This window comes from Carcharodon carcharias, chromosome 7 (assembly GCF_017639515.1).
Source record: "Carcharodon carcharias isolate sCarCar2 chromosome 7, sCarCar2.pri, whole genome shotgun sequence".
NCBI classification, from domain to species: domain Eukaryota; kingdom Metazoa; phylum Chordata; class Chondrichthyes; order Lamniformes; family Lamnidae; genus Carcharodon; species Carcharodon carcharias.
In genome coordinates, this window is record NC_054473.1 from 145,856,614 (window position 1) to 145,869,572 (window position 12,959).

The 12,959-nt window shown below is 46.6% G+C and overlaps 1 protein-coding gene across 1 annotated transcript in view; it reads left to right on the forward strand.

The window, feature by feature from the left end:
- abcc12 (ATP-binding cassette, sub-family C (CFTR/MRP), member 12) overlaps positions 1-12,959 on the forward strand; it is a 110,892-nt gene that overhangs the window by 55,781 nt on the left and 42,152 nt on the right. Inside the window, exons 20-21 of the mRNA XM_041191683.1 lie at positions 1,379-1,416; positions 4,821-5,001. Coding sequence (XP_041047617.1) covers positions 1,379-1,416; positions 4,821-5,001 — 219 coding nt within the window. The remainder of the gene's footprint in view (positions 1-1,378; positions 1,417-4,820; positions 5,002-12,959) is intronic.

Below are 12,959 nucleotides of genomic sequence, written 5' to 3' on the forward strand. Positions count from 1 at the left end.
CCCAAGTCGGAGTGTAGGGATTGCATTGAATCATTGACAGCATTTGTCCTTTGCTGGGTGGGCCAGCAGATACTGCCGATGCTGAGGTCAGCCTGAGAGGGTGATGAAGAGATGAAAAGATTTGTACTGCCCCCGCGGCATGTGTTACACTGAGTCCCACATGACTGGTTTGGGAGCAAACTGGAGGAGTTGCACCTAGGCGCTGTGTTTGAACTCCAGGGCATGTCCAAGTCAGGGTGATGAGATGCTGGGAGGTGAGCTTCAAGGTGGCGTGGCAACAAACCATCTGCTGTACTCTGCGCTCCACGTGCTTGTGCCTCCCTGCTATGGAAGGATATACCGTGTGGTGCCTAATGTGATGTAGGCAGCATGTGTCCAAGGGGGAGGTGGGGGGAGGGGGGGCGTGGGGGGGTGATGTGGAACAAGCCTAGCATCTTTGTGTGAGTGTTTGGCAGCAACCGGGTGAGGAGGCACTGGAGCCCTGATATGTCCCACTCTGGTTGGGGTGGGCCGTTCGCGAAGAGAGTCCAGGTACAATTTTCACTAATCAATGCTCTTCTCTCATTTTCAGGAGAAGAATGCTCATAACATGGCAGAGCATGTGAGGACTGGCAGTGGCCAGGCGCAGTTAGCCATTCTTAGCCATTTCGAGCAGGAGGCCCTGGATTTGGAGAGGTGCCATGCGCCCAGGTCCACTGGTGTCAGCGAGGCTGGGGTGCCATGGCTAGGTATTTATGCCCAACAGTAAGGTCAGTATTGTTCTCCCAACAGCCATGGCAATGCTGAATATTAATTGATTTAATTTTGTAACATGGCTTGACCATTGGTTATGGAAGGATGAGTGCATAATGATCCGGGGGACAGGGATGCATATTGACATTATCTCCATGTTAACTGATCCACTGTCCTTGTTCTTTCTTTCAGCATCAGCAGAGCAGGACCGGGAGGAGGAGCAGCAGATCCCCCCTCTCACACCTAAGGGGCCTGATGTCTCATCATTGTCACACCATTTTTGCGAGGCAGGCACCAGTGCAGATACTTGCACCTTGGTGGGAATTCGAATGGCTAGTGCCCCAGGGCACAGTGGTGAGGGCACTTCACAGTCGCTAGAGGAGCTGGTGGAGACAGAGAGTGCCCTTGGCGCAAGCAGTTGGAGGACTTCAGGGGACCGGGCACATGCTCAGTCGATACCTGATGATGTGCCTCTGGAGTCATCTGTGACGCAGTAAGTGCAGGAAATGCAGCCGGGTGTATAGGAGCATCTGGGGGAGATACATGAGGATATGCTTGGCTTGGTCTCCATGGTGGAGGAGTCCACGCGGATGATTGCCGAAGGAATGAGCTACATGTCTGAGCGCCATGCGTCCTCCATGGAGAGCGTGGTGACTATCCTGGAGAGTTTACTTCAGGAGACCCGTCAGGGCTTCTTGGGGATGCGCTTTGACCAGCAAGCTCCATGGACCAGAGGACGGCTGCCAAGGTCATCAAGGCCAACAGGAGAACACAGTCAGCAGGCTGTCTCAGCTGCCACTCCGAGTGATGGAGCAGCGCCAAGACCTAACACCCGGAAACGAAAACATAAGGCACCATAGGCACACCACAGGTTTTTCCCTGGTGCTTTTGTGTTGGCCTGAGATGAGGTCCTTATGATTTGTTTTCTTTGGTAACACTATTCTCTTTTTTTTGGGAATAAGTTGGTTTGCTTGACATGTTAAATTCAGATATGTCACCATGGCAAAGGGTGCCTCTTTCCTTCTGCATGTGTATGGTTTCCAAAACTGTAATGAGTGCTTTGTTGGACATTCAGCTTTATTAACAAGGCCCTTAGTGACTGTTCCTAACCTGGCAGATTTTGCACTTGGGTGTCGAGTATCAAGCCTACAGCCCAGGCTTGTCCTGGTGGTCCATCTGTGGTGTGCTAGCTAAAGGTTTGTTGGATTAAAGCCTCCCGGATGTTCCTGCCTCCCTGCGGTAGTCCTGGGTCAGCATCTACCCCCTCAGTATTTCCCTGTGCATGCTTATCCTTGGACTCACTGCTGGACTCATCGTGAGCAGATGCAGCCACTGCGTCGACGTCTTCATCATCCACTGCATTCCCGCTTTCCAGCGCAAGATTGTGGAGAGTGCAGCATGCAACCACTATCACCGAGACACGATCTGGGAGGTACTGAAGTGCGCCCCCTGAGCGGTCCAGGCATCGGAAGTGCATCTTGAGAAGATCGATGGTTCTCCCCACCACAGCCCTTGTGGAGGCGTGGCACCTAATGTTCAGCTTCAGTTCTTGGATGGCGGAGAGGCGTCATGAGCCACCTTCTGAGGGGATAGCCCTTGTTACCCAGCAGCCATCCATCCAGCCAGGCTGGAGCACTGAAGAGCCCCAGCACCTGGGAGTGTCTGAGGATGTAGGTGTTGTGGGAGCTGCCTGGGTACTTTGCACAGACCTGTAGAATCAGCATCCTGTGATCACACACTATCTGCACATTCATGGAGTGGAAGCCCTTCCTGTTGACGAAGGCACCGGGCTCACCTGCTGGCGCCTTGATGGCCATATGTGTGCAGTCTATAGCACCCCGGACGCGGGGGAAGCCAGCAGTGGCCGCAAAGCCTCTGGCTTGCTGTGCCTGACTTGCCTGGTCCCAATGGCAGTGGATGATGGTCAATGCCCGTCTGGAACAGAGCGTCTGTAACCTGCTTGACACAAGTGTGCACAGCTGATTGGGTGACACCGCAAAGATCACCCAGAGCCACTGGCATGATGTGTCCACCCACATAGTTAGCGGAGATCTCAGGCCCTATCATCTGACAGATATAGTTGACTATCTCCCTTGAGAGATGGAGCCTCCTTCAGCCCTGCATCTCAGACATATTGGGGTAGGTGCTTCGCCGCCTGTATACCCTGGCAGCAAGATGGTAGCATCTTCTGCGGCCCCTTCCACCTTGGACTACCTCTTGGCCCTGCGCACCTTGTGCCTGTGTCTGTCCTTCCAAAAGTGGCTCCCCTGGAGGCTGAATGTGCACTCCTGGCCTCCTCCCCCTTCTAGCCCTCCTTTCCTCCTCAAAGGAGCTGCCTCCAGTGGACAGTTCAGCTCCCATTCCTAGGCTAAGGGAAGGCTTCCTGAAACCTGCAGGCCCAGAAAAGATTCCTCACTGCAGAGTGCTGACCTGAAGGTTAAGAGTCCAGAAAAAGCAGCTGGCATGTGTTTTGAAGTACTACAGATCACACAGGCAAGTTTCAAAAACTTTCAGAAATAAATGCTTGACAGAGCACACTCGCGAGCCCAGTGAGCCCTCTTATCCCGCCCGCGGATGAGGTTAATACAAATGTGTCCTACCCACCTGCCCGTTGTACTCGTTGCGCTGAGCCGAAAATCAGCAGCAATTGGCACCTGAAGGGCCTTAATTGGGCTGTTAATTAATAGCAGCCGCGCGTCGAACATCATCGTGCACCTGGCCAGCAAAATATCGCAATGGCGCATGGTGACATCAGGATGCTCGCCCGATGTCACCGCGTGTCATTTTATGCGTAGATATGCAGGGCCCACACCCACTCACCAAAGGGAAAATTCAACCCTAGGTGTAGAACTAATTGGATATTTCTACCAATGAACCAGCACATGGATGATGGGCTAAATGACCTCCATTTGTGCTGCATCATCCAATGTTTCTTAAAATAAGTAGACAGATACATAAATAAAGAAATATACTTCATAACTGTGTTAAAACACAAAAAGAAATTCATATAAGTGCTTTCAGATGTTACTACTGTATCAGAAATAATTTCTGCAATTGCATCTAATGTATACAACAGTTGCCAGTAATGTAAATAGTACAATCAGTACAAATTAGGCAGTAAGCAATAGCATGCAGCCAGAAGCAATTGTATTAATGCTAAATGCCTCACTAAATTTACACAGTATGAAACAAAATCAGGAGAATTTATACCAAGGGGGCAGCCCAAAGGCTTCCCATGGTTAAATATGTGGAATAAAATTTTTGTTCAGCAGCAGATTGTGTGAATTTCTATAATCAAAAGCCAAAGTTCTCCAGAATTAAACTGAGAGAAAATCTCTCAGGAATGTTTAAGTAGTGTGCAAAGACGCCTTGGTCTGTTCTGTGTTGAGGTGTTGGATTGATAGAGTGTGATAAGATGCATCTTCAGCAGCCAATGTGTTTCTGGGACAAAATGAAAGGTTAATTTGAATTTTCCAAAATTTTAACAAAATTAAAAATCCTCCTTTGGCACAACATTAATGATGTCTAATTCACAAATTAATTAGTTAGAAATTGTGCTCTTTTGCAGGTTAAAATTTTCCTGCATTAGAAATGGAGGGGTAGGAATTTGGGGTAACATCCATTTCCATCCCTTTCCGGGCACGAAGGCAAATTCTGATGAGAAGGTGTTTCTTCCCTCTATGACCTTCAGCATTCTTTTTCAATCTCTACTTACTCTTGGGGAAGGAATGGTAGGACTTAGATGCCCATGAAAATGCCACCAGCTCCACCTCCTGTATGGTCATCACTAATATGCTTACTATAGTGAGTCATGCATGAGTACAACTATTCCATTTTCAAACAGCAATTAGCCCAAGAGAAACTGAATGACCATTTGAATATGAAAATACCAGCAATAGAGCAGCTCTGAAGGGAAATTCACGAATGTTTATGCTTAGACATCCCAGTATGCACTCAACTGTAGTTCTGACAGCACAGCTTCAAGAATACAAGTTCCAGTCTATTGAATGCTTTGTGTCTCAGGAACTAAACTTTTAACATTGATTGTTTATATTTAATTATATAAAGGCTGACTGTGTTGCACAAAGGAACAACAGCGCGACAGTGGGTTGCAGCAGCATCACTGACAATCCCCAGCTAGGATTCTACCAACTAATTTACGGGATGTCCATTGTTATAATAATTGTTCTGGGTGTCATGAAGGGATTTGTCTTCACTAAGTTTACCCTGAAGGCTTCTTCTACGTTACATGACAATGTATTCCGCAAGGTAAGGTGCATGTTTGATGCAGAATTTTATAGATTTCAGTTATAAAGGTTATTTCCAAAAATACATAACAACTTTAAACGAATACATTGAAACACATAAGCTAGAATACTTCTGCCTGTGGGGCACTCTTACTGTGGGAAGGCCCGCCGCTGACCTGTCAAGTGCTTGAGTGGCACAAGATGTGGCAGGCCTTCCTGAAGAGAGACAACGCAGGGCGGCCGAGACCCCTGTCACTTCCACAAGATTAAGCCCATAGTCTTAAGTCTCAGGAATATAAAAGGGCAATAACTTTGATGATGTTAAAGGTACACTTGTGATGAAATGAAAGATGAAATTTAGCTTTAAGAAATGTGACATACCTCAACGTTTTGTATTGAGTGTGACAAAAACAGACTGTTTTGCCTGTGATATACTTTCCTGCACTTCATTAGTGTTGCAAAACAAGCTTGGGATTTTTTTGGGGGGGGGTTCTCCTCTTCAGCCACTGTTCTTTTCAGTGGGGGCAGTGAGGTGGAGTGGTAATGAGATCAACAGAATCCCAGTTCTGTCGAAGGGTCATGAGGACTCGAAACGTCAACTCTTTTCTTCTCCGCCGATGCTGCCAGACCTGCTGAGTTTTTCCAGGTAATTCTGTTTTTGTTTAGAATCCCTGGTTACACTACTGAAATGGAATTTCCATTTATCTTCTGCCAAAGTTACTGCAGCTGATCAGCAGACCCCTGAGCAAATTTCTAGTGAGACTGTCTTTAATATACTAGTATTTTAATTATTGGCATGTTCAGTTTTAACAAATCTAATACCTGTTACCTAATTACATAAACTTGCATGTCAGTTAAATCTGGCAGACTAGTTACTTGTCACCTTGCTCAATTGTTTGTCAATACGTGCATTAGCAATGTAAGCTCTACATTTATCAAGACCCAATGCTACAGTGTTGGTGAACCCTTGTGTTACATATAGGGGAGAGATGGGGTAGGATGGTTCCTCCTTTATCTCCCCGTCAACTGACCAAAGACAGATGTGTTTTAAAAGAAAAGTATTTTAACATCACCTCCTTCCACACCCCAAGTCCTGTAATTCTCAAGAATAGGCAAATGACAGGTTTCCTTGTAAGTTTTAAAAGAGGATAACTGTTTAGCACTGAACGCACGAAAAGCATTTACAGCAACCACTCTCACTCACTCATACACTCACACACACGCACAAAAAGATAATTACAAAAGAGGTGGCAAGCACTTAGCTCATAAAAGTCCAAAAATTCACTGTCTCACTTGCTCCTCGAAATGAAAGCCTGAAATGTTGCAGGTCTGATGATTCATTTTTGGACCACTGAAAAAATAGAGGTTCGAGGTGTATGAAGATGAATTTACAGTGGCTTACTGCTTGAGTAGCAATTTCTCTGGTTTCACCCGAATTCAGATGTAGTTGAAACCCTGCATTGAAAGCCTGGTTTGGTAGAGGTAAAGGCTAGCCCAAATTCTCTGCCTCCTGATTGATTGAAGGCAGGGTCCTGTTACTTTGCTGGTCTGGAATTCTTCTTCTTTCTTCGTTTCTTGTGTCTGATTAAATGTTCTTAATCAGAAACCTGGTTTCTGTCAGGTCACCATAATATTTGCTTTGCACTGTCCTCACAAATGGCAATTGACATACAACGGTGTTCAAGTTTCACCCATTTACATATCCCTGTGATAGAATGGGATTTTTCCAATGCCCACTCTGAAATCAAGAAGTCTGCAAATCCATTGTGAATGAGTTCCTGTAACTATTTGGATAATAGCAGCCATTAATCCACCAAAACGGTTTGCTACATTTTAATGCCTTCTTAAGGAAATGTCCCAAAAGGTTGTTTGAGTTTTAATACCTTGTCCAAGCATGCCGGCTATCTTCCAAGGCCTTGTGTAGTTCCCTGTATATTGACAGGAAAGGAAAGTTCTGAACTCCATTTTGTTTCAAAAGCAGAGTGTCCATTCTCCATTTTGTTTTAAGGTAAAATGTTCATTCTGGAAAAATCCATGAGTCCATTGTTCTGACACAGCAGTTGTTAAAGGCTGAGTTGTTTAAATACCAGAACCCAGTTTAAACTTGAACAACTGTCATAACCCATATTTCCAATGGCATATTTGAGGCGCAGCTCTGAGTTTAGGAATAAAACCACTAAGCCTGAAGAGGTTTTCTTAATAAAACTAAATTAAACATTTAGATAAAAACAAAAAAACTGCGGATGCTGGAAATCCAAAACAAAAACAGAATTACCTGGAAAAACTCAGCAGGTCTGGCAGCAACGGCGGAGAAGAAAAGAGTTGACGTTTCGAGTCCTCATGACCCTTCGACTGTCGAGGGGTCATGAGGACTCGAAACGTCAACTCTTTTCTTCTCCGCCGATGCTGCCAGACCTGCTGAGTTTTTCCAGGTAATTCTGTTTTTGTTTTAAATTAAACATTTATTCATTTAACAACAAATTTAAACACTTGCACATATCTACAAATTATTACCATAATAATTTTTAAACAAATTCCAAAATTAATCACTCCCAGGTAAATCTTCACCAAGGCAACAATATCCCATATGCTTTAAACAGACACCAGGTAAAACACATTTGAACTTACGAATTCATAATGAGGTTCCTTTGCAATTTGTAAACACAGTTGTTGGTTTACAGGCTGGTTAGATCTTACATGCTTCTGACCTATACATACAAACTTCTTTCTGTATATACCTAGCTTTCCCTTGGAATGTAAATTTTCCATTGTATTCCTAGGTTTTTAAATTTTACCTCTCACAACAATAATCCTTTAATTCTACCAATTTTACTAGTAATATAAACACATGCTTGGCATCTCCCAGCTAGGTGCAATATTTCACCCATTCTTTTGAATGGTTTATTTAAAAATGCAAATTGCACTTTACCTTTTAACTAACTTACATTTATCTAATTAACATCTCAAAACTACTATACATCAAAGCACCCAGGCTAGCTGGCTTTAATCCAATTAAATTACACACAGACACACAGATAGACACAGACCCTGCTAGAATTCCAATTTAAAAATAATTTCCAATAACATTATAGACATTAATCTCTTCGTGACATCCCCCTCCCTATCAAAAAATGAACCGCCATAATTTTAAAAGACGGTGCATTTTTTAATATCCCATCTCACACACTCCTGTACTTATTACATTATTAAATCACCAGATGCATTGGTATCAACTGAAATCATTCCAGCTCAGTGTCCAAGTTTTTTTTTAAATGTCCAATCTTCCCTTTAAGCTTCAAACTCTTAATAATGCATCTGCAAACAGATTTTCTCTAACAGCAACATTTATATTCTGTAGATTAAATGGTTGTAATAATAGACTCCATCTGAAAAGCCTTCGACTTTTGTCTTGAAATTTGTCCAAAATCTTCAAAGAATTGTGGTCTGTCTAAACGATTGTTACTGATGAATTGTTGGCAACATAAATTTCAAAATGCTGCCACTCAAACACCAATCCCAAGGTCTCTGTTTCGATCATTGAATATCTTCTCTGCTGTACATTCAGCTTCCGTGAAAAATACCCTATTGGTTTTTCAATTCTAAGGTCATCTTCTTGTAACAATTTGGCCCCAATTCTGATATCGCTTATGTCAACAGCCAACTTAAATTCCTTGGCATAATTGGGTATTGCCAAAACTGGTGTTATAGTTAATACAGTTTCAAACTATCAAATGCCTTCTGACACACCAGTGTCCATTGAAACTTCTTGTTCTTTTTTAATAGTTCAGTCAGTGGAGCAACAAAATCTCAAAACTTCTCATTTTGTTGTAGGCACTGGGAAATCCGTGATAGCCTTGACTTTTGCATCTCTCGGAGCCAGCTTACCATGTCCAATGGTATGGCCTAAAAACGTAACTTGCATTTTTGCAAATTCACTTTTAGCCAAGTTCATTAGCAAATTAGCTTCTTGTAATCGAGAAAATAATTCTTCCAGATGCTGTAAATGCTCCTCCCATGTCTGACTGAAAACGATTAAATCATCAGTATAAACAGCATAATTGTTTAGACCTGCAATTACTTTGTCATTCTTTGAAATGTTGCAGACATTCTTCATACCAAATGGCATGATTTTAAACTGATATAGTCCATTTGGCATCACAAAAGCCAACATCTCCTTTGCTTTCTCTGACAACGGTACCTGCCAATATCCTTTTAGCAAGTCAATCTTTGTGATAAATTTCGATTGTCCCACTTTCTCAATGCAATCTTCCAACCGTGGTATAAGATATGAATCCCACTTATGTCACCGCATTCACCTTTCGATAGCCCACACTCAGGGTGGAATTTTCTGAGCCCACTAGCAGCGGGCATGATAGGTGGTGTGTGCAGAAAATATGGTGCGACCTGCTTCACGACAGCGTGAAGGCAGATGGACATCATCTGCTCAGCCCGCTGACAGCAGGCTGTGTTTCCCGCCATTGGGAGTTAATTGAAATAATACATCAGCATATAATTAAAAGGCCATCCCACCAGGCACTTTGAACCCACCATATCATCCATCCACGTCGGCGGGAAAGCACGCTGACATGTTTCAGAACAACACATAAACAACATGCACTTGGCAGCCTTCACTTTGGGGGAACTGAGGTGAGTGAGCAGCAGCATTCTCCACAGCTCACTTGTTGTTTACAGGCCTCATGGGTGTCAGAGGGCGGGGGCAACTGATGCCTGGCCCTGGAGGCAACTGCTGTGGGGGGGAAGGAGGGGGTGGTGTCCGGGGGCAAGTGCTGGCCAGCCTCAGGGGTGACCGTTGTCGGTTTTAGGGGTGGGGTCAAGTGCTGCTCTGGCACTGCATCCCGTGCACAGACAATCAAGGTGGGAGCAGGGTAAACAAGGGAAGTGGCCACACATTAGGGACACTTGCATAAGCTGACCATTCCTCTGCAACTTAGATCACAGCCGCAGTGATATGACTGGGGCTGGGCTCCTAGCCTGTCCACCCATGCAAGCAACACAGAGGGACCAAAGGGCCACCAAACGCTCCATACCTTTCTCCTCCCTCCCCCCACCACCTCACTCCCCCGGCACAGACTTCGCATCTGCCACCACTTTATTGGACCGTGCAGCAGTTGGACTGCACACATTATACAATCTCTTCGCCAAAGCAGTCACTGCTGGAGGCACTCACAGCCCCTTGCAATCTCAGCATCCCAGTTTGGACCAGTGTCCCCCATGTCGCACATTGACAGGGCAACCATGCAGCGCACTCATCTCTGGCCATCTGAGAGGTGACCAGCACTGTCTGGGAAGCATTAAGAGGCAGTCACACAGGGTCAGGCAAGGTGCTAAGTACAGCCATGATAGCCACGTCTCTCTCTCTTTTTCATGCTGCAGGAGGACCACATCAGGATCATGGATCCTGGTGACCTAGCTGTATGCCTGATGGCCTACAGAGTCCATAGAAGATGGAGGAGAGAGCGACTAAGGCACCTGGCCACACAAAGGCAGGAGCAGCAACCTCAGGAAGAAGGTGCAGCAGGGGCTCCTGCACACACTGCCCAGGAGCAACAGCAAGTCATGGCTGGTTGGCACCTAGCAACACCCAGGATCTATAGACACTGTCTGCCATTCCTGCAGATAACATGGTATCAACAATTGCACATGTCTAGGGACCTGGTGGCTCACATCTGCCACTTACTGCAGGACTTGGCGCCAAGGGGACATGGAGGGCATCCATTGCCAGTGGCTGTGAAAGTGACCGCAGCACCTAATTTCTATGCCAGTGGCTCCTTTCAGGGCTCCACAGGTGACCTCTATAGGATTTCACAATCCGCCACCCACAAATTTATCCATGAGGTCACAGATGCCATCTTCTCTATAGTACACAACTTGGTGCATTTCACCCGGGACTGGGGCAGCCAGGATGCAAAGGCCATGGGATTCACCCTGATTTCGGGATTCCTACAGGTGCAGGATGCAATTGACTGCGCTCATGTGGTGCTCAGGTCTCCATCGCTACACTCAGTGGATTTCATCAACCACAAGGGCTTCCACTCACTGAACATACAGTTGGTATGTGACCACTAGAAACGCATCCTGCAGGTGTGCGCACGGTTTCCAGGGAGTGTACATGCTGCTTACATCCTGAGTCACTCGCAGGTCCCTGCAGTCTTCCACGGTTCACAGAGGCTGCAGGGTTGGCTCCTTGGGGACAGCAGAGGTCGTGGCTGATGACACCCATGCGGCGGCCTCAGACTGCAGCAGAGTGATGCTATAATGATGCTCATGCAGCAGCTTGCAACTAGGTGGAGCAGACCATCAGGATGCTGAATATGTGGTTCCGGTGCCTGGACCGGTCTGATGGAGTCCTGCAATACAGTCAGCAGAGGGTGTCTTGCATTGTCGTTGTCTGCTGCACACCTTACAACCTGGTGTTGCAACGGGGAGAGGAGCTGGCTGAGGAGGAGATGGAGGAGCTGCACATCTCCTCCAATGAGGAGGACGCCAATGGGGATGAGGGTGAGGGAGTCCTCAGTGGTGATGATGATGGGGATGAGGCTCTCGCACTAGCTAGGTGAGGCAGGCGCACTCATAGCTACCAGATTTGTGGAGGATGATGATGGCATGCAGCGAGGTGACCCCATAGATCCTCACATCACAGATGTGAAAGTTTGACTCCAGTCTGGTTTAAGGCAGCGCCAATACCTTCTGTGAGAATGCTCCTGTCATGGAGATGCAAAAGAGGCTCTAATAGTCGCTCGATCGCAGGAAGATGATGGCAACATGCAGAAAGGACACTCCATAGATCTTCACATAGCCTCTGAGAATGTCTGACTCCTGTCTGGCCGAGGGCAGCTCGCTCGCGTTCCACGATCAGGGCCATCTCAGAGACGCAACCATGAAACTTCAGATGCATCTGATGCTATGTCCGCCTACAGCACCTCAGCCCTTCAGGAGCTGGTGTACAGCTGGTCGCAGATGCTGGTGTGATGGGGGCCTGCCCAACCTTGAATTTGCTGAGAGCACATGGAGAAAATGAGAGAACCCTGTGGTGCCTGCTCACTACATTCTGGCAGCAATGACCAGCGTTGCAGAGGTGCAAGCATCAGTAATGCTTCCAGGGTATGTGTGGCTGGACCATCACTGTGGTCTGAAGGCTGCTCAGAGCACAGGGAAGAGGCCCTGGACTGAGACACCCGCCTTTTATCTTGTGCAGAAAGGTTTCACGTCTGAGTGACAAGAAAACTATTCATCAGAACAAGGAGTCACAGGCAGTGAGACATTCTTAGGACTTTATTGACAATAGTGAACAGTATATATAAGTGATCAACACTCATGCCCAGGCTGTGCAACTACTTTTACCTAACTTTCTTAACCCTGCAGCTATGTCTTTGTTCTCCCCGGACATCCACAGCAGAGGTGGAGGCAGCCTCCTGACTGTGACTCCCTGTCTGTGATGGCTTTGGCGGGTGTCCTCTGGTGGGCTTGGTGGGCCCCGGCCTGTTCTCGGGGTACTGCTACATGGCAGTGGCACCCTCCTCGGCCTGTGAAGCTGGAGCTGCGGAGGTCATAGGAAGAGAATATTCAGATGGGCCGGTCACTCCTAGGGTCGCCTGAATGGATGGACCCAGAGCGTGCACCTGCTGATCCTCCTCCCCATGAGTGCCCGAGGACCCCTGGCTGACTCCGTGAGTGGAAGGGGTCATGGGAGTAAGATTGAGCTGCTCAGCACCCATCTCAGGTACACACTGTTGGAGGCCAACTATGGCATCAGCAATGGAGTTAAGCCCGCGCAGCAGTGCAGGAGTAACATCCTGGACCAAGGTCTCCTTGGTGGCTGCCATACTGCCAATGTTGACTTCGGTGTGTTGCAATGCCGGCATTATCACCTCAGCCTAAAGACAGATGGACTCCTCTTTCATGCTTTGCAATCTGAGGCACCAGACATCCCTTCCTGGTGTTCCATAGCTTGCCTTTGCA